General features: G+C 33.9%; 1 protein-coding gene across 5 annotated transcripts in view; it reads right to left on the bottom strand.

Moving 5' to 3' along the window:
* Positions 1 to 4,149: 4,149 nt before the first annotated feature.
* Positions 4,150 to 21,646, bottom strand: part of LOC135218366 (uncharacterized protein KIAA2013 homolog) — a 93,442-nt gene continuing 75,945 nt past the window's right edge. Inside the window, exons 10-18 of one of the 5 annotated variants that reach the window (XM_064254621.1) lie at positions 21,544 to 21,646; positions 20,085 to 20,172; positions 18,446 to 18,585; positions 17,922 to 18,074; positions 17,523 to 17,647; positions 16,955 to 17,126; positions 11,014 to 11,074; positions 5,590 to 5,627; positions 4,150 to 4,508 (exon numbers count right to left, since the gene is read on the bottom strand). In XM_064254621.1, the coding sequence (XP_064110691.1) occupies positions 11,023 to 11,074; positions 16,955 to 17,126; positions 17,523 to 17,647; positions 17,922 to 18,074; positions 18,446 to 18,585; positions 20,085 to 20,172; positions 21,544 to 21,646 (833 nt within the window). In that variant the 3' untranslated portion in view covers positions 4,150 to 4,508; positions 5,590 to 5,627; positions 11,014 to 11,022. Of the gene's footprint in view, positions 4,509 to 5,589; positions 5,628 to 11,013; positions 11,075 to 11,122; positions 11,281 to 16,954; positions 17,127 to 17,522; positions 17,648 to 17,921; positions 18,075 to 18,445; positions 18,586 to 20,084; positions 20,173 to 21,543 lie in introns of those variants that run through there. The other 4 variants (XM_064254620.1, XM_064254618.1, XM_064254623.1 and 1 more) reach the window with 4 other exon arrangements.

Genomic DNA, 21,646 nt, shown 5'->3' with positions numbered 1-21,646 from the left:
AAGGTTGTTGCTGTAAAGTCCTGAGATTCGCCCGGACCACCGAGAACAATTTTAAAACTCCCGCGCCGCCAACTGAGTAAACTCGCCACCATCCTCCCGCTCTCCCATTGGTTCTTGATGCTAGTCACCCCATAAGGTCCTGAACTTATTCATGCAATACATTTAATAAAAAAAAAAAAAAAACATTAGGTAAAGATAGAATAAAGAATAGAAATGAATGGTTATCATACTGTTTGGTAGTTTCAGTAGTTGAAGAGAGATAATGAAAATTTATGGCTTACTGTGTAAAAGTGATTGCTTGGCGATCGTTCGATACTAGTAAGTGCTGGATGTAAACAGACGTTTGGAAGCTTTTTTTTTTTATTATTATTATAGTTAATGGTTACGTACTTAATAATTATTTGAAATGAGTACATGCAATACATTTAATAAAAAAAATGTGAATTAGATATCAGAAAATATAAAATAAATCAGTCTGCCAACAAATAGGTATTTTTTAGAATTCTTCTTCTGTTTTATTATTACCTTACGTATTACGTATGTTTCAACTTTCATTACAGCTGTCAGTAACTCGGTATGTCCATTAGGTAAAGATAGAATAAAGAATAGAAATGAATGGTTATTATACTGTTTGGTGGTTTCATTAGTTGAAGAGAGATATTAATGACAATTTATGGCTTACTGTGTGCTAGGAAAAATGATTGCTTGGCGCTCGTTCGATACTCGTAAGAATGTAAATCGATTGGAAGGTTTGTTTTTTCTTTGTTTGTGTATTATAGTTAATGATTAATTAATAATTATTTTAAATGAGTACATACTGATTATTTATACATTTTATTGGCATATTCTAAGCTTTTAGCTCTTAGGTTTAGATGTCAGAATCATAGACAGGCTACAGTAGCAACGCTAACATAGGCTAGGCTTTTTGCTAGGGGACATATGCTAAAGTCCTAATATATGCAGTAAAAATGGGGTTGAACATTACATGCAGTTCAATATTACTCAAGTATGTACAGTATTTTGCCTTTTTGGAGACATATTTCTTCCGTCGTAACCCTAGAACATGTGTTTTAGGCCTGGAAATATAATTTACTGGGGTGTTTTTGGAGGGCTTGGAACGGATTAGCCATTTTACATGTAAAATGTGTTCCAAGATACGAAAAACTCATAATACAAAGGCCGTCTCGGAACAGATTAATTTCGTATCTCGAGGTACGACTTACTAGTTTATTCATAGTCTGGTCTGAATGGCTGAGATCTTTCCAAGCAAAATCGAACGGTGAACTGTTTCAAAATCGTTGCTTACCTGTCCACACATGCAATTCCATGTAAGTTGGTTGGAAGAACTTTGGTTAATTCCATCAGTTCATCCGTTCTGGTGAGTGGACTGACTCCGCCCATAAAATGTTATCTACACCTAAGTTTTAACACCAGATTTGTTGAACTGACAGAAGAATTGACTTAAACGTAAATGAATACCTGGCCTTAGTGTTACAATAGTGTAGGTTTGACAATTTAATAATAATGCAGTATACTGTACGACTCTTTGAATGCCTGTAAAACTCTGAATAGGGCTCAATAATTTTGCTGGTGTAGGGAGTGCCTTTGGTGGAAAAATAGCCACTGTAAGCACTGTGAATAATTCCTGCATCAAGAACTCCAACATTGCTGTCAACCCTCCTTTGTAAGCTGAGTTAGAGAGGAACTTTCACAAGGCCATCAGGCTCATTTTTGATGATAATGGCAAACTAGACTCTTCATCGAGTGTCCCGTTTAGTGCATATTGGGTTTGCCTCAAGCTTTGCTGTTGTCTCATTGGGCCTGGTCTCTGCTTGTTCTTTGTGTATTAGAGGAAATATATTTCTAGGTTTGATAGTTATTTATCCTGTGGTTGTTCACCCAGGTTGCTTCCCCCATCCTTGATATGACAGCGTAGATAATTGTCCTAGTCCTCATATATCTTTCCACATACTCTTACAGTACTTGAAGTTTTAATGAGTACAAAGATCTTGTGGACCCTCAAAGACAGCCTTTGTTTTGAGATTAATATCTTGTCTCTTTGGGATGAGAGTTTAAATACCAGCAAGAGGGAAGTATGTATCAAACTGCATACTTGAATGCAGTTTCATATGCCTTGGAAGAAAATAACTTTTATTGGAATTATTGGTTGTTATCTTTAAGCAATTGTTTGGTGAAGTGTGGTGTTTGTGGTGAACTTGAATTTTTTTGATGATTTTTTATTTTTCTTATGAATGTTGTAGTAAGAGAATTTACTTCATATTGTACTTGAACAAGTTTGTTTGTCCAATTCTATTCAGGGTGGAAACCCTGATATTCTGTGTTGGTTTTTATCAAAGAGAGCAACTTCATGCTTTTGATAAACCTGAATTAATGCATGTTTCCAGATACAGTTAGAAGTATTTTACTTTCATTTTGTCTTGTCTGTAACAGTACAGTCTGTCAGTTTGAGGCTGTGCTTCAAACTGTTGGCTGCCCCACAGGCATTCACTCTGGTGTTCTCTTTGGACCATTTGCTCAGGATTTCTTGGTAATATCATCTTCGTGATTGGTTGATTTTATCGTCCACCAAGGTGAAATTACTATGAACTTGGAAGTCATGATCTGGGGTTCATGATAAACTGAGAGAATTCAGATTTTCATCTCGTGTACTGACATACAATACTACATTCTCTCCCTCTCTTTCTGAGGTGTAGAATTGCTAGAGATTCATGTAATAGCTGGCTTAAATATCAATAAACTAAATATAATTTGAAAAGCCATTCATCATGGTTTTACATGCTGCAGAAAGTTTTTGACAATTATTTTCTTGGTTTATATGTTTTTTGGGGGGCTTAATCCAACCTGTCAATTTTAATATATTTCGTTTTGCTTCTTTGAACATATGTTAAAGGAGAGCTGTTCAGCTTGTAATGACACAAAAGAGTAACATTCCTGAGGAAAAATAACACTATGCATTGTTCACACTGCATCCTTAAACATTCTTATACATTGAACCCCGTATACGCACAATTCAGATTCGCGGATTTCTCTATGGAACGTACATACCCATTATCCACGGAAACTTCACCTATTCATGGTATTTTTTTATGATAAATATCCACAGATTCCTTTTTTTTTCATCATTAAATGCATGTTGTGAGAACATAAAAAAAAAAAAGGTATAAACATTTTTGTGGGGTTTTCTTGAGTTTTAACTGACAAAATAGGTAGTTTTAAGCATTTTTATAGGGGTTTCAACTATTTGCAGATTCTAGCTATTCATGGTGGGGGGGGGGCTGGTATGCATCCCCCGCAAATATGGGGGGAACACTTTATCTTTAAAGTTTTTATCTGCAGTTGATGTGACTAGCATTTCTCTTTCTCTCTCCCTCTTGTACAGTAAGCGTCAAAAGTGAGGCTACAAATTTCAAAGGATTTAGTTTGAAATTCAAACAAACATCTCCAATGCCTCTGTAGTATAACCCAGAACTATATTTGCAAAGTATTGAAATAAGTCTTAGTTTTAGAGATATTTTGGAAAGCACTGTTAAGACATTAGATGTTATCTGTAGGCTAGTAAGATAAGGTCTTGGCTTATTCACTAAATTCACAAAGCAATAAGCTAGCTTTCCTTGCCATGTATCTTCATATATATACAAAAGCATATCATCTATACAGTACATGACAGCTATTTTTTAAAATAGTGCTAAATCCTTTCCAAATCTCTTTAATTAAGAGATTTATGCTTTTAATTGTCATCTTGAATGGATCCACTATGGAAAAACTGACATAAACTCATTCACCATCCTCTCATTTTGGAGGTTTTTGTTCTGAGTGTGAAATTACTTACAGGAACCAAATACAGTACTATGGGGACATGGTACTTGTCATCTGAGAAAATGCTGATGCCACATACGAAGGAAGAATGAATATACAACGTATGCACTACGAGGCACGAAAGTTCCAGTTTTCTATAGTAATGAGTATTTGTTTAGGAGGCAAAATACTAAAGTAAAAACAACAGATATGCCTAAAATTTTGAGGTAACATGAAAGAATTGGAGTTGTGTTCAGGAACTCAATAACTTTAAGTTTTAGAAAACATTTATGTCTAAATTCATCCCTGTGAATTATAAGGTAAAGTAAAAAATTTCTGTTATTTTCAACTATATTTCAAATATTGAAAATACAAAAGCTTAAAACCCACATTTCCTTGGAAGTACATACATAATATATATATATAATATATCCAATGTATATACAAATACACACCAATAAATAACCATAAATACAAAATAAAAATCCAACTTAAAACATTTCACTGCGAATCATTACTAACAACAAATCAATGAGAAGTGTGACAGGTGAACTGTATGAAAATGCTCATGATCAAAATAAATCAAAAATTATGTACAGCACAAAAGGACGGGGCCCTCCTTTCGATAATAAAGCTTTGCATTGTCCCCTCTCTACGTTAGGTGTTCATTACGCTAGAAGTCGGACAGTTTTCTGAAAGAAAGAGAATTTTTGGTCAGGCATCATGCACATGTATCTTGAATTAAGAGTTGAAAGTGGCACTCCTGAGCCACAAAATTAGTTCAATTTGGTACAGAGTATGTTTCCAAAAAAAACTATGCATCTAGCCTCAAGATGAGTCCAATTGCACACATGATCACTTCATAACGCAATAGCTATGGCTGCCTAACGAAAGTGGTCACTGAAATTTTATAAATCTGAAATTTTCAATTACCTCTTGATTATCCAGCAAAGGCCACAGTGAAAAAAATATATCTGTAATCATATTACATTGATAATTTTTCCAACTCAACATTTTGTGTATATAAAGATCACTAACACTACGTACTTATCAATTCTACTTAATTTTTCCACTTCAATTTTTAATCCTCAATAATTAATGGATGAAGCAAGTAAACTTTAGCTGTGTTTACAATAGTAGTGGGAAGATTTTATAATCATAATCTAATACCAACACATTTCCAATGATCAATACTGACAAAGTAAAGTATATGAAGACATTTAAACTTTTGAAATCTTGCCTCCAAATATTAGTGCAGTTCTCACTGAATTACCAAAAACAATATCATAAAATTATAACAATGTTCTGTAACTGACAATTTGGGTAATTTTATTATGGCTATCATATTTGACGTTATTTACCTATAATCATTTATAGTATAAGTATTTTATACGAAATAAAAACAAACCATTGCCTTACTAGAAAAAACTGTGCTATATCTTAACAAAACAGCCAAAATTTTTTTTTGGTTACATGAGGAACAAACCTTCGATCTTAACAATAGGATAATTTCCAAGCCAAAATTTTTTTTATCTTGTAAAAGTATGTACACTTCCACGGATTTTTTCTAATTGTTATTAGTTTTCATTTGCAACATATGCTAGCCGTATATCTCCAAGGAATTGCTCATGTTTTGTGTAAGTTATTTTTGTCGGTTATGTAAGTCATTAGCAAAACGTCCAAGTCTTAAATTTTGACTGTTTCAAACATTAAAATGAAATTGGGATTTGAAAACTCCCCAATCTAGTATTTATTTCCCATGATGATACATACTAGCTCTTTTCAGGCGAAACCATCTTGGTCCAAGGTAGCTGTCCACATAATAGAATGACCATATTTTGAGGAAAGAAAGCAGAAAGGAAAATAAATGAGAACAATAATTCAATAAAAAAAAACATGCATAATCTGCAATACAAGTGAGAAAAACTATGGAAATAGTGCATGAGTAATACTGGTCTATTGAGCACAAGTGCCAGTCATGATGAGCATAGAATTTGTCTATGGTGAAACATTCCAACTGGATTGAAGACCTGTTTTACCTGCTACTACTGCCACCACACTACAATATATCAACCATAACTATTAGAGTTGGCAATAACGACATAAATAACAAGTATGTCTGCTATTACAGTTTTGTTAGGACATGTTAACTTGGGCTCACTCCCTTTTACTGGTTAAAACTCATAATTCCAAATGCCAAACCAAGTCTTGCATACTTTTCAATTTATGAGTATAACAGAGCATTCTACTTTTTAAGCCTGAAATGCAAGCAAAGACGACGACTACTGTACATTGTTGACTTGGAAATCCATCTTTCCTTGAACTGCAAATATTTTAAATTCCTTAAGGCCTGATTGGGACAAAAGTTTAAATTCAGAAAGCCGATTTAAATACACTTGCTTCTAACCTAGTCTAATGATCATCAGTATCTACCAGTACTACAAAGCCAAGTCACTAGAATGTTGAAGTTGAGTATATTTTAGTTTAACCAGACCACTGAGCTGATTAACCCTGTTACGCCGACTGGACGTATTTTACGTCGACATTTTTTGTCTCCCGTGTGCCGACTGGACGTATTTTACGTCGACTTACAAAAGTTTTTTATAAAATTCGCGGAAAAATACTTATAGGCCTACCAGCCTAAAACTTTTGAATCACGCGCCTTGGGGGATGCTGGGAGTTCACGGATCAAGGTGTTGTTTTGTTTACAATCGTTACGCAGGCGCGCAAGTGCGAATTTCTTTCTTGCCGCACTAGAAAGTATCTGTGACACATCTCGGAAATTATTTCATCACGTTGACATAATTTTTGTACCATTGTAAATTAGCCGTTACATGAAGTATTATATATGAAAATGTGTGCATTTTTATGTAGAATACAACAATAAAATACTTATGATTGTAGCTTTTATCAGTTTTGATATATTTTCATATAAATAACGATAATTGACAAAATTTCAACCTTCGGTCAAATTTGACTCTACCGAAATGGTGGAAAAACGCAATTGTAAGCTAAAACTCTTAGATTTTAGTAATATTCAATCATTTACCTTAATTTTGCAACTAATTGGAAGTCTCTAGCACAATATTTCGATATATGGTGAATTTATGAAAAAACTTTTTCCTTATGTCCTCGCGGTAACTCTTCCGAAAAAAATCATACATGCGATTATGGTAATGTTTGCACCATTTTAAAATTAGCCGTTATATAAAGTTTTATATATGGAAATGTGCGCAATTTCATGCACAATACAACTAAAAACAACCCATGGATGTAGCTTTTATCAGTTTTGAGATATTTTCATATAAATAACGATAATTGCCAAAATTTCAACCTTCGGTCAACTTGACTCTACCGAAATGGTCGAAAAACGCAATTGTAAGCTAAAACGCTTATATTCTAGTAATATTCAAGCATTTACCTTCATTTTGCAACAAATTGGAAGTCTCTAGCACAATATTTCGATTTATGGTGAATTTATGAAAAAAATAACATTTTCTTTACGTCCGCGCGGTAACTCTTCCGAAAAAATCATACGTGCGATTGTGGTAATGTTTGCACCATTTTAAATTAGCCGTTACATAAAGGTTTATATATGAAAATGTGCGCAATTTCATGTAGAATACAACTAAAAATAATTGAAGGTTGTAGCTTTTCTCATTTTTGAAATATTTGCATATAAATCACGATAAATAGAAAAAAAAACCACGTTCGGTCAAATTTGACTCTACCGAAATGGTCGAAAAACGCAATTGTAAGCTAAAACTCTTACAGTCTAGTAATATTCAGTCATTTATCTTCATCTTGAAACAAATTCGAAGTCTCTACCAAAATATTTAGATTTATGGTGAATTAAAAAAAAAATCTTTCCTTCCCTCCGCACGCGGATTCTCCACCACAAATCACCGAAATGCGTACATCCCATTCTCGGAATATTTGCTCCGTTTCATATTAGGCATTTCATAGAATTTTATATATGAAAATGTGCGCAATTTCATGTAGAATAAAACGAAAAATATTTGAAGGTTGTAGCTTTTCTTATTTCCGAAATAATTGCATATAAAAAATATATATATAAAAAATTCGACATTCGGTCAACTTTAACTCGTCAGATATGGTAAAAAACTGCAATTGTAAGCTAATACTCTTACAGTATAGTAATATTCAATCATTTGTCTTCATTTTGAAAGAAATTGGAAGTCTCTAGGACAATATGTAGATTTATGGTGAATTTTTGAAAAAAATATTTGTTTACGTCCGCGCGTTACGAATTCATGCATTATTTTGTGATAATATTTTCTCTGTGTTGCTTTTATCGTTTTATAATGTGTTATATACCAAAATGATCGCAATTTAGTGTACATTACAACGAAAAAAAAGTAACTTGTTACCTTTAACCGTTTTGCGCTCAGCGCGATTTGAATACAATTATATATGAAATTTCTTTTTTGCGCTATCATATATCGCATTATTTATATATGATAATGATAATTTTTTTTCATTTCTGATGGTTGCATACTAAACTTCAGCCAATGACAAAAAAAGGAGCCAAAAATGAACTCTTAATCTTGAAAACTAAGCGCGCTGTGATTTTTTGAAAAAAATATTTTTTCCGCTTCCGCGCTCACTCTGAAACACCTTCGGCACACGGGAGACAATTTTTTTTTTACCGCTTCGGCGTAAGAGGGTTAACAGCTTAACTATGGCTGGCCCAAAGGATTAGATATATATGATTAGATATTTTTACATAACTAGGAACCAATTGGTTACCTAGCAACGGGACCTACAGCTTATTGTGGGATCCAAACCACATTATATCGAGAAATGAATTTCTAATCACCAGAAATTATTCCTCCGAGTCCACCTTGGTAGAACAGAGAACTCGCGACTACTGAATTGGTAAGCGAACACAATTAGAATGTTGAAACTGAACAAATTTTTACATGGGGAAATTGGTCATTAAAAAAAAATGCTTATTAAAGGTATGTATTGTTTCATAGAATAGAATAACAAATAAGGAATTCTAAGAGACTTTACAAAAGGAACAAAACTTTGGACAATTTACTGTCAAATATGCAATTCTTTAATATACTGTGGAGAGTCGTTATTACATCATTTAAAATAGTTCCCTTTACCTTGGGATAATCACCACCACCATCTTCAGTGCTGTGTGACACAAAATGCCACGTGTTTCCTGTGCTTGCACTTACACACAAATGTCCACTCATTTTCTCCTGAAATCTTTGGAAAACTTGCGCATTTATAAGTTTGGGGTCTTTAGTACCCTTACCCTGTTGCAGGTGTTATCTTTGGAAACTTAACCTACCAGTTTTCAAACTGAAACACTGTCTAATGCACCTAGTAGTCTAAGTAAATTTGCTTAACAACTGGTATTATTTTTCTTGTGCACCTGTACAAAAGCTGTGTGTGTGTCCACTACAACACTCGTCCGTTGTTTACCATTTGCAACCAAAAATCAGTGAATGTAATTCATCCATCTATTTCAAGTATTATCTGGTTTGATAATGATTGTCCAGGTTGTGTACATCTTGCATAAATCAGTCTTAGGCATGCAAACTGATATGCTTAAATTCAACATTACTTGACAGTTGACTTGTGTCAGATGTTAACTGATTCTTCAGTGCTGAAAGTTTTTTTTCAGAAATATTGTACAATGACCCAGAGTAAGCTTGAGGCCTTTATGTATTTCTATACACAGTATAGAATGGACTGCCATTACAACCTTAAATTGAATAAGAAAAAGTTACGTATGTATATGTTTTTTGTTATTAAAGTCAATAAAGTTTACAAAACTCCATAATTCAGTTTTAGTAATCTGTTAACTTATAGGATAAGTGAGTTAGCTTATTGCATTTAAACATACCCTGGATCCCCTGCATAAAGTATGTGCCACTGAAGATATTAAAAAAATTGTCTACCTTGTTTCTTCTATAATGAAAATGTACCATAAATTCTGTCTGTGAAGTAGTGTCTACATTTTACAGTCTACAGTTCATAGCCTACAAATTAACTTGAGAGAGAGAAAATATATATATCATAAATTGCCCTAATGTGCCTTACAAAAAAAAAAAATTAAGCTTAGCTGCTCAACACAAAAGTAGATATAGTGGTATGTTAAAAGAATACTAGCGGCTTGCTGCCCTAACTTATTCTGCATAAAAATACCCACCCCAAGACGTATCTTTATAGTATTTTGGTTACTCAATGAACATGAGGCCTTGCTGGCTAACTCCCAATTTACTTTTCCAACAATATTACAAAATGTGTTTGGGAAACTTAATGTAGCTAACATTGGCAAATTTGTATTTGACCTTTGTTTACAAAGTAGGACCTGTGAACTTTGGTTCTACTGCATAAAATGTTGAATTCTCATCACCCATAGACATACATGAAACTGTTAGTGTTTATCTTTTAAGATATTAATATTTTAATACTTTGAAAAACTTCAACTTTAGTGAAGAGAATAACATGGTGAATGCCAGACAGAGACACACAAAAGCAAAGGAAACTAGATGTCCCCAGATGGTAAACTAGGGCCATAAAAACACACCCCACCAACAAGTCTAGAGCACACAGTAAAAACAAAGCACCATTCCTTCAATATTCGCTCAGGACAAATTAACAAATCTGAATGCAATCCAAGTGCTAAAGAAAAAAATTCAGATTCTACAACCACAAATCTAACAGAATTCTGAATGCAATCAAAGTGCCGAAAAATCAGTTTATGCAGCCATAATATCTACTTATTTCATGTCCTACATGTTAAATCATGAACTGCAAGGATAGCCAATAAAATGGTTATGCTGTTCAAATTTTCAACCACTGGTCATAAAATCTTATTCCATACAACATGAAAGCCTTAATCTTTAGTAATCTTCAGATGATCCTCATATCAAAGAATATTTTCTAAACTCGCTCACTATTTTTCAGTTACTGTGATTAAAAACACAAACACAAGCCACAATTCCTTATCAGTCAGTAGGACAGACACACAGTAGTACACACAATTATCAATTACAATGATTATTACTTTGTGTTCAGCAAACTTTAATTTGTACAGAAACTTGTCTGAGCTATTGAGCAAATCAGTTACAAGCAGCAAAGTACACATTGCATTTCAGTTTTCAAAATGGTGCACAGAAGCTGAATGGTGAAAATACAACTCTCCAGACTTACAGTTGTTTATCAAGTTTCAGCTGAGCTGATAGTTTGTTGAATAATATTCTGGCCCAACAATCTAATGACAGAAAAAAAGAAGAGAAACTGACAGTATAACTCTAAGAACAAAATTTTGACAAAAGTCCCTAACAAAGAAACCTTTATGAAAATGAATATCACACCCACAATGAAATAAGTGTAAGCATTCACTTGAGTGCACATTGACATAAAACTTGACAAAACTGAAGTTAGTAAGTATATTTGGAAGTCATTCTCTTCGCATACCTGGGAAGAGAGAAAAACTGTCAGCAATTTGTTTACCTTACTGACTTGAACCCAATGCTTAAACTATGAAAAGTTACTACAATGACAGTACATCAAGCCAATATTAATACCATAACTAAATTAAATTATGAAGCTCAAAAATAATATTTATCCCTTACTATAACAGAACCATCACATGCTCGCATTTTCTCATGTTTCAGCATCTTACTATCAATGTTTGCATCTAGCAACCATTTTTAATACAGAAGTTATGATGTTCATTAGGCCATTTTCACAGAAGACTGAACAAGCCCAACTTCAAAGTTGCTTGTTATATATTGGTACAGTTGTTATAATCATACACATAATTTATGTTACACTGCAAATGTGAATATGCACTGAATGAATGAATTTGTGAAGGCTGTTTGGCACTGTGACACTTTAGCCACAGATGCAAAATGTGAAATTAATTCACCTATATACAGAGTTGTGAAAAGTAGTTTCTTAGCTCCATGGGACAAAAAAAATTAATTCTTACTGAATACTGAAAGCCAAACAATATCTTTGAGTGAGTTATCCTTGCTATATTATCTTAATGTTATATTTATTTGAGCTGTATTATAATACCATCTAAACATGTCAGCAAAAGCATATTCTTGAGTAGCCCTAAAAACTTTGATAACAGACATTTCCCAGTAACAGTCTTCCTAAACCCATGTTGGCCAGAGTCGCTCTGGTTTCTGTTTCTGTTTTTAATTTTTACTTGTTCCCTTTGCTCTCTGCCAACTTGACTATCCAAGTATTTTTTTCTGCTTCCATGTTTGCTATTTCACAGTCTAACATTTTATAACTCAGCAGTTGGCTTGAACTAATAAAGTGGCTTAAGATTCAACACTACTACTATTTCACTGTGGCTGAAGCATCCACCTTATCAATAGAACTTGGTGGTCTGAATCAATTGCCCAATAGTAATTAAATCGATCTAATTTCGATATTACTATTATTTTTAGCCAAGCTGTAACTTAGATGGAAATGTAAGAAACTAAGAGCCAAAGTCCCCCAATATGGAAAGCAGTCTAGTGTGGAAATAAAAGTGTAAAGAATAAACTACATAAAATATAAATAAAAGATAAAAGTTAGGAGATAAGATCATTTCCTCAATGATCAACACAAAGTTCCAACAATTTCAACTACGTCAACTTGGAAGATGATTCCACAATTTGGTCACAAGTGGAATAAAAGGCTAGAATTAGCTGCATGTTGACTGTAAGGCCTTGAAAGATCTGAATGCAAATGAAGATCACAATTATGAAAAATATTTTAAAAGTATGAATAGTGAGCTAATCATCCAACAGTGCTGCAAATGAACTTCATATATAAAGGTGCTATTTCAAAAGCAGGTATTGTAAATTCTAGGAGCCAAACAAATTGCTATTTAGTGCCAAATAACTTGCTAGCTTAAGTAATGATGCCCTAAGTTTAGTAAATTAGAAATGGATATAAATGAATTCTTAGAGGAAGTACACTGTGGTCAACAAAGATCTTTTGTGCAATGTGAGAAACCACAAGAAAATTAACACATTAAAAAACAAGAAAGGCTTTTCAGAACATGAGTCAAATGTTGCATTGATAACTTTATGAACATTTTTTAAATACTTGCAAATTCAACTAAGAAGAATAAGCTTAAGCTGCTATATTCCTCCTACAAATGGCCCTCCAGGTTACAGTATTCATGAGTCACACAAGTCGCATAATGAAAAAATATAGCCCATTACCATAATATAAAATTTCTTGTCATGAGATATTATTCCTCATATGCACAGTAAGCTTAGAAATATGAAGTGTTTATATGCAAACTTCTTGTACAAAATGAAGCAAAACATATTTACTGTTTAATTTCTTTGCATTTTAAATAACTCCTACATTGAGACAAACTTGTTTTGTATCAACACAAAACAAATTTCTCCAAATATATGTACTTATTAATCATGTATTGAATTGCCCTATTTCTGCGGAGACACAAATCTCAGTTTCACCAAATTCATGTCAGTCATTTGGAATAACTCACACTGTGATAAATTTCTTTTCGTATCACCACAAAATAAATTTCCCGATATATACGTACTTATAAATCATTTAATGTATTGACCTTTTACTGTGGACATACAAATCTCTGTTTCACCAAATCCTTACTGCACAAATAATAATACTAAAAGTGCTGGCAATGAGTGCTTCATCTTCATTCTTTCTGAAGTAGGAAAAAAAAATAACAGATTTCGTCAAAACAATCTTCCTCCTCTGACCCATACTTAGGAAAATTAAAACTACTTGACCAGAGGGCCTTGTTCTCAACAAAGCTCTCTACTGTCCGGATATGACAGAGGAGGAAGCATGGAAAATGCTGACCCTTCTTTGAGGAAACCAGTGCCCGAAAGAACATGGTCTTTACTGGACAATAACAAACCGCTTCTGGCAAGGACTCCTCTAGTAGACATAAAAGATCCCATCTATACCAGCAGATGGGACTCTGGAATTAACTAGACAAATCTCATGATTATATTCATCAAATCCTTGCTGGCACTTAAGCCTCCAGAAAGAGTCCAGCACCATGACAATAAAGCCTATGAACCATTCCTGTTGAGGATTAACCTTTTAACGCCTAAGGGGTATAATAAAAATCGTCTCCCGAATGCCGGGGGGGTCTCGGAGTGAGCGCCGTAGCGAAAGAAATATTTTTTTTTTTAAATCACAACGCGCTAGTTTTCAAGATTAAGAATTCATTTTTGGCTCCTTTTTTTGTCATTGCCTGAAGTTTAGTATGCAACCATCAGAAATGAAAAAAATATCATTATCATGTATAAATAATGCGATATATGATAGCGCAAAAACAAAATTTCATATATAATTGTATTCAAATAGTGCTGTGAGCAAAACGGTTAAAGCTAATGAGTTAATTTTTTTCGTTGTATTGTACACTAAATTACGATCATTTTGGTATACAACACATTGTAAAACGATCAAAGCAACACAGAGAAAATATCATCACAAAATGATGCATGAATTCATAACGCATGGACGTAAAAAAATGTTTTTTTCAAAAATTCACCATAAATCGAAATATTGTTCTAGAGACTTCCAATTTGTTTCAAAATTAAGATAAATGATTGAATATTACTATACTGTAAGAGTTTTAGCTTACAATAGGAGCTTTTAGCCATTTCGGACGGACGAGTTAAAGTTGACCGAATGTAGAATTTTTTTTATATATATTTTGTTTATATGCAAATATTTCAAAAATGAGAAAAGCTACAACCTTCAATTATTTTTAGTTGTATTCTACATAAAATTGCGCACATTTTCATATATAAAACTCTATGAAACGCCTAATATGAAATGGAGCAAATATTACGAGAATGCGACGTACGCATTTCGGAGATTTGCAGCGGAGAATCCGCGCGCGGAGGGAAGGAAATTTTTTTTAAAAATTCACCATAAATCTAAATATTGTGCTAGAGACTTTGAATTTGTTTCAAAATGAAGATAAATGACTGAATATTACTAGACTGTAAGAGTTTAGCTTACAATTGCATTTTTCGACCATTTCGGTAGAGTCGAAAGTTGACCGAACATGGTTTTTTTTCTATTTATCGTGATTTATATGCAAATATTTCGAAAATGAGAAAAGCTACAACCTTCAATTATTTTTTGTTGTATTCTACATGAAATTGCGCACATTTTCATATATAAAATGATATTGTTATGATACAATAAAGTTTTATACATACTTACCTGGCAGATATATACATAGCTGAAGACGGAGTCAATAGCTATGTATATATCTGACAGGTAAGTTGAATGTATAAAAACTTTATGTAACGGCTAATTTAAAATGGTGCAAACATTACGACAATCAGACGAAAAAATTTCAATTTTTTTCGGAAGAGTTACCGCGCGGACGTAAGGAAAGTTTTTTTTTTTCATAAATTCACCATAAATAGAAATATTGAGCTAGAGACTTCCAATTTGTTGCAAAATAAAGGTAAATGATTGAATATTACTAGATTGTAAGAGTTTTAGCTTAAAATTCCGTTTTTTTACCATTTCGGTCGAGTCAAAGTTGACCGAAGGTTGAAATTTTGGCACTTATCGTTATTTATATAAAAATATTTCAAAACTGATGAAAGCTACAATCATGAGTTGTTTTTAGTTGTATTCTACATGAAATTGCGCACATTTTCATATATAATACTCCATGTAACGGCTAATATAAAATGGTGCAAAAATTATGTCAAAGTGACGAAATAATTTCTGAGATGTGTCACTGATGTTTTTTAGTGCGAGAAGAAAGAAATTCGCACTTGTGCGCCTGGGTAACGATTGTAAACAAAACAACGCCTTGATCCGTGAGCTCCCAGCATCCCCCAAGGCACATGATTCAATAGTTTTCGCCTGGTAGGCCTATAAGTATTTTTCCGCGAATTTAAAAAAAAAATTTTTATATAGACGTACCATACGTCCAATCGGCACCCAACAGACAATTTATGTTGACGTATAATACGTCCAATCGTCGTTTAAGGGTTAAGAGGAGCTACTAGAATCACCCATTTATTCATGGACTTGTGCAACTTAAGAACCTCGCTGTGTCAGCCTGAAAAGGGGAAATGTTCACTGAAAGACCAATGCTATTCTGTAGCACTCCAATGTTTCCCATTCAGCTGTCGAGTCCAGCAAAGTAGATCAGTAGTATACACAAAAAGCTTTCTTCAAGCTCTTGGCAAAGTTGAGAAAGGACATGATTTTATCATGCAGGTAGATTTCTTCCTGGATCTTAGGACCTAAGGAATGACCAAAGTTGGAAGAGTGTAATCAGACATCAAAACATGGCACAAAAAGGGACTACTGTAACATAAAAGGGAACAAAAGGAAACTGCTCTTGACGTAGCTAAGCACTGCCGTTGGCAAAGGCAATACGTACTTGAAAACTGGTAATGTGGACTCCATGATGTCTCACAAAAATAAAATATGGATGAATGAAAGGCTGTAACAGTAAGCAAAACCCAAAAAGCACAATGATTATTTGCTAAATCTTGACTGATATGAATCTAGTGAGAGTGGGATTTCTACATTGGCCGAAGTTAAGGCAATAAATGATTGATGGGACTTATTTTCTCCTACAAAGCACAATGCTATACGGCAGTCCCCCACTTATCAGCGGATTTGGTTAACACGCCAAGTTCCGGTTAGGTACCGATAATAGTTATGGTGCCATAACATACCCAACAGAGGCACCAATAACCGGTTATCGGCGCCATTTTCGGTTAATGTTGGGTTTGGTTATCAGAACCCTACAAGGAACGGAACCCGTGCCGATAACTGGGAACTGCCTTATACTGTTGTTACCACCGTGGACTCAATAGGTTTCACCAACTGGGTTTTTGTAAGCATAAGGTATACATACTACACAAAATAATAAGGTTAGGCAAATGTTTCGGAATAGCCTTGAATAGGTTAAGCACTCTAATATTTTATGCACCACTTTTTGACCTGTTAATGCAGGTATGAGAGAGGCTACTATTAACCTTTTACAGAAAATGGGACATAATAATTTTCAAGAAATTTAGTTTGTAGATACCGAACTTTATCTTACACCAAGTGATATTTTGTACTTGGTACAAAAACAACGATAACGGCTTACCTGTATCGAACTTTAATATCACCTCCACAGTATTCATTGATGACAAGCTTAATGAGGAAAAGATGGAAAATAACAATGAGTGCGATGATCGTTAACCAGAACACTGTTGGCAGGCCACCCCACTTGTGGCCATGTTTGTGCATAGCTATGACGTGATGCTCGTGTGGAGGAGCTGTAAAGGGAAAAATTTATGTAAATGTTATAAAACAAATCCTTGTCTAACTTAGACCCTTGGAATATATTGACTCCCCTCCTGAGGTAGTCATACTGCTTGCATTTTTCACATCCTTTCCATATAAGGCATACAAAAATATCCATAATTAGTATCCTCATATGTAGAAAGAGAGTAAAGTTTAGTATCTGATTGAGAGCCTGATCTAATTTTGAAATGCATTATCAAAAATTTTGCAATATATACACTATAGACTATTCAGTGGGTTAACACTCATGTGGCACAAGTCATGTAAAAAAAATATAACCCAAAATTACTAAAAATAAAATAATTTATATGAAAGGGAACTAAAAAATAATTACATAGAAATATGTATATGTAAAAGAAAGCACTTACCTAAGGCAATTTCTTTTACATGAATTGTATGTTTAAGTTCTTCCATGTGAACTTTATCAGATGTAATATATAATATTGCTGTTACTGGCTCTGTAAGCTTGACTGGAAAGGCTTGCCTTTCCTGCCTGAAAGATTAGAATTAAAGAGACATAGTCAGTACCTAGTACATACCAGACACATAATTCAAATATCACCATTATAAAATAGATGTTAAAAAAGTTTATGATGTATACAAAGTCCTATGGAACATGTTAAAAGGTCCATTAACTCTGCTAAGCAGGCAGCCAAATAGAACTATGAGAGTTACAGTAATATTAAATGTGTAACAAATATAAATATCTTTTTATTACTGCATATCCTAAAATATTTATCAAGTAATTAGTAGCTATTTTTACTCACTTGAGTTGAACGGGAGGATCAAGACATCCAGCATCACATGCATAGTAGTTTCTGTCAGACCTATCTAAAGCTGTGTAGAGGACTGCTTTGTAATCCTCCTCTTGCACCATTATGGAAATATTTAAATGGGTTGCATTACCATAACTTATTCGCCTGTGAAATAGACGGAAAACACAATTCACAGACTGCAAACATACTAAGACAAATTAAGTACAGTCACTATTGAAGACAAACACTTCATAACATTAAAAAAATAAATAACCATAAAACCACCTGCAATCTTGCCAAATGGTGAAACCATCATTAATATGATTAAATATATCCATAATTTTCAGTCTAACATTAAAACTAAAAGGATTTTTGATGGATGAGCACTGAAATAACTATCCAAGAATAGGTGCCACACACACTCAGTAAATCTTTTATGAGCCTTTAAAAGTCCCTTTAGTAAAATAAACTACAACAAATAAAATTCCTTAAATTATACGCCAGACAAAAGCTTAAACATTTTTTTTTTTACAAACCTAAAATTATAATCTCTGTGGAGATCCTTTGGATGAGCATTGAGTTCAAGGTGCTGGTTCTTAAAACGCAAGCCCCCTAGACTTAGCAGCATTGCTTGCATAATGCCATTGGCCCCAGCTCTCACTAACTGATGGCAACCCTGACAAGACAGAATAAATATACATACATTAGTCATCCTGTATATAACAGGAATTATGCATAAGCAGTTCCGACCCTAAACTAATAATGTAATACACCAATTTTTAAACATTACAAAATACAGAAATAAATAAAGAATACACTTTAGCTACAAATAAATATAAAGATGGCACTCTCAAATAATACAAAAATAAAATTAACGATGAACCTGTAATGTTTCCTCAATGATGCAAGGTGGATGACTTACACATTGTAACTGACAATGCTGGATTACTGCAAATTACTTCATCTATTTGAAAAACAAAGTCCTACTGATTGCAAAACACATGAAACAAAAAAGATATTCAAGCTTGCTGTGGTAGGGTATTAACTGATATCTAGCGAGTCATGAGGAAGATGCATTTACCAACCATCCGATTTTATCTTGCTCACAGACAGTAAGACAATGCAAGACAAGGTCATAAGAACTGATATAAGAGTTGATTACTTTGTACAAATAAAAATAAATTTGGAAGGCAGAGCTGGGTGAACTGGACACTTTATCAAGTGCTTAGAGCATCTTGTTTCATTTCAACCGTGAGAGTTTACATTGGCAAAGGAGAAATTAAGAATGTAATTTTCCAACATACTTATTTTCAAACCTAAAATTATAGATTTTCAACAGAAAGCCTTTTTTTAAGCATTTCAGAGCATTTTTCTTCCAAACTGTAACACCAAAATATTTTCATTCATATCAAATATTCAACAACAAAAATACCTAGTCTTTTTTTTTTTGGCTTTCAGGTCCAACTGCTTGCAATCTCGTGAATATAGGATGGATATTTGAAATTTTCTTCCAAAACAATCTTGTTTCATCACATCAAAAATTGTACTGGAAGTGTCCATTTGCTTTATGATTTTCAATTCACCCAGAAATCTTGCAGCAGTTAGCTGACTGAATAATGCAGATAATCCAGATATATTTTTAAAACCAACTCTACTATTGAACCTACACAGCCATATGTTACTTCCTTTGAATGTTTTGGTGTCACTCACTCCAGAGACCGCATTAGTTCTCATAAAGGCTGAGCACTTTTTGAGAACACATAACGTTTCCCACAAAAAAAAAAAATTTCTGTTCATATCTTTTAAATCTACAAATATGAGCCTTTTCAGCTGTCATGTGCAAAATACCTTTCCCTGTTGTAAAGGCAAAAGCAAAAGGTCAATTTCTCTCTTTAGTATTCTTAAATATACTACTTTACTGTTTGCCTGTGCCTCAAAATTTTAGCTCCAATTATCTTGACAAGAAATATTACAAGGATCTCCCAAAAATATAGCTCATAAAATATGACAAATTTTTAATCAATTTGTATTTTTCATAGCTAACAAACCTTCGGTCTTAACAATAGGATCATTCTTCTAGCCCCAGCTGGAAACCAGTTAAAAACAATAAAAGATTGTACAGCAAGGACTCAAGTACTATAAATATACAGTCTAACTATAGTACCACAAAATTACCTGTTTCTCTAAGGTGACCATCCAATACCCAACCACAGTATTTACAGCTTCTACAGAATCCAGAGGGGACCAAAGCCGATCAGCTTGACTGGAAGAATAAGAACATGAGGGGAAAATAAAACAAACAAATAATAACAAACTTCACTTTTTCAAACAAATTAATTAGTACTATTTATAATCAGTCCATTCCATGGTCATGAAACCATCTAACACTATACTGAAAATAAATTTAAAAAAGATGGTAGTCATTATTAGGCACGCATGGGTGGATCAATTTTGTGCCGCTGTTCCATGAGCTGTGAAAAAAGCAGGGTTGGGTGACAGTAAATCCCAATGTAAGTATTATAATGTGTTTAAAAAATTTAAAACACTCTTGGTTTCCAATAATTCCATATTTCACAACACACATTGTCTAATGTAACATTACTGCTGCAACCACTTAGAGTATGGCATCTCTAGTCTACTTAATTGACTTATACCTGCCTTACCTTTGCCCTTGATGCTAACCCTCACTCCTGCATCATGTATCTATGAAAGACCTTCACAAAAACAGGCACACTTGTGCCAATTGCAGAGACTGTAAAAGCCATAAAGCCTGATAGTCAATGCACATTGCAAGGCTTCCCAATTATTGATGGAGAAGTCAATACTATATTGTAAGATACTAAGGAAGTTGGTGGGAATGGCTTGATCACTGACCATGTTAATGAACACACAAAAGAACACAGAGAACCCCTTAACAATAAGGAACTTAAAAGATCTGCTCAAGTCTCCTACACAGGATGATGATGACAACTATGATGTTGAGGCAGACAACAAGCCTTGCACATACAGTGAACCTGACAATGAACTATAAAAGGAGTTTCTCCTGAAATAGAAATCTATCAATTCTCAATGTGGCACCAAAGCACATTACACTTCATGAACCCACCCAGTACCATCGACCATAATACCAATGGGCTATACTAACCCCACATACCAACTTCTCCCTGCAGCAGACCACCCTCATTACACCAGTTATGCAAGGACACATAAGATTGCTTACATTGAGAGGCAGAGAGCTTTAACACTTGGACCCAATAACCAATCGGAAACCAAGTGAGATGAGAAGACATACACCAATGAAGTTGGCAGTCAAGGGAGACTGCAAATCACCTTTATCATATCCTGCAGTGCATGGCACTGTGAGAGTACCCTTATGGGTTAATTAATTCATCGATATACTGTCTTTTGTACAAGAACCTTATATATTAAAGAACTTTAGCATTTGACATTTTACACAAACTATTAAACTAAATTGCTGTTACTTTGCATATTCCTACAGAATTTTGCAGAAAGAAGCAGAACTTTCACAAAATAAGCAAATTAACAATTACAAATTCTTCTTCCAGAAAATAAGGCAAGTAAACATTTACATATTGTACGTAAGAGTTAAAAAGGTCCATTGCTACAAACTCACAGAGTAGGATGTCCTCCATAGCATCCCTCTGCATAAGCAATATCCCGCAGAATAGAAGATCTCTGTTCCTCTGTAGTCATTACCTCATGAAGGGGAGCTCTTG

Source organism: Macrobrachium nipponense, chromosome 9 (assembly GCF_015104395.2).
Source record: "Macrobrachium nipponense isolate FS-2020 chromosome 9, ASM1510439v2, whole genome shotgun sequence".
Taxonomy (NCBI): domain Eukaryota; kingdom Metazoa; phylum Arthropoda; class Malacostraca; order Decapoda; family Palaemonidae; genus Macrobrachium; species Macrobrachium nipponense.
This window is presented reverse-complemented; position numbering and strand designations above follow the sequence as displayed.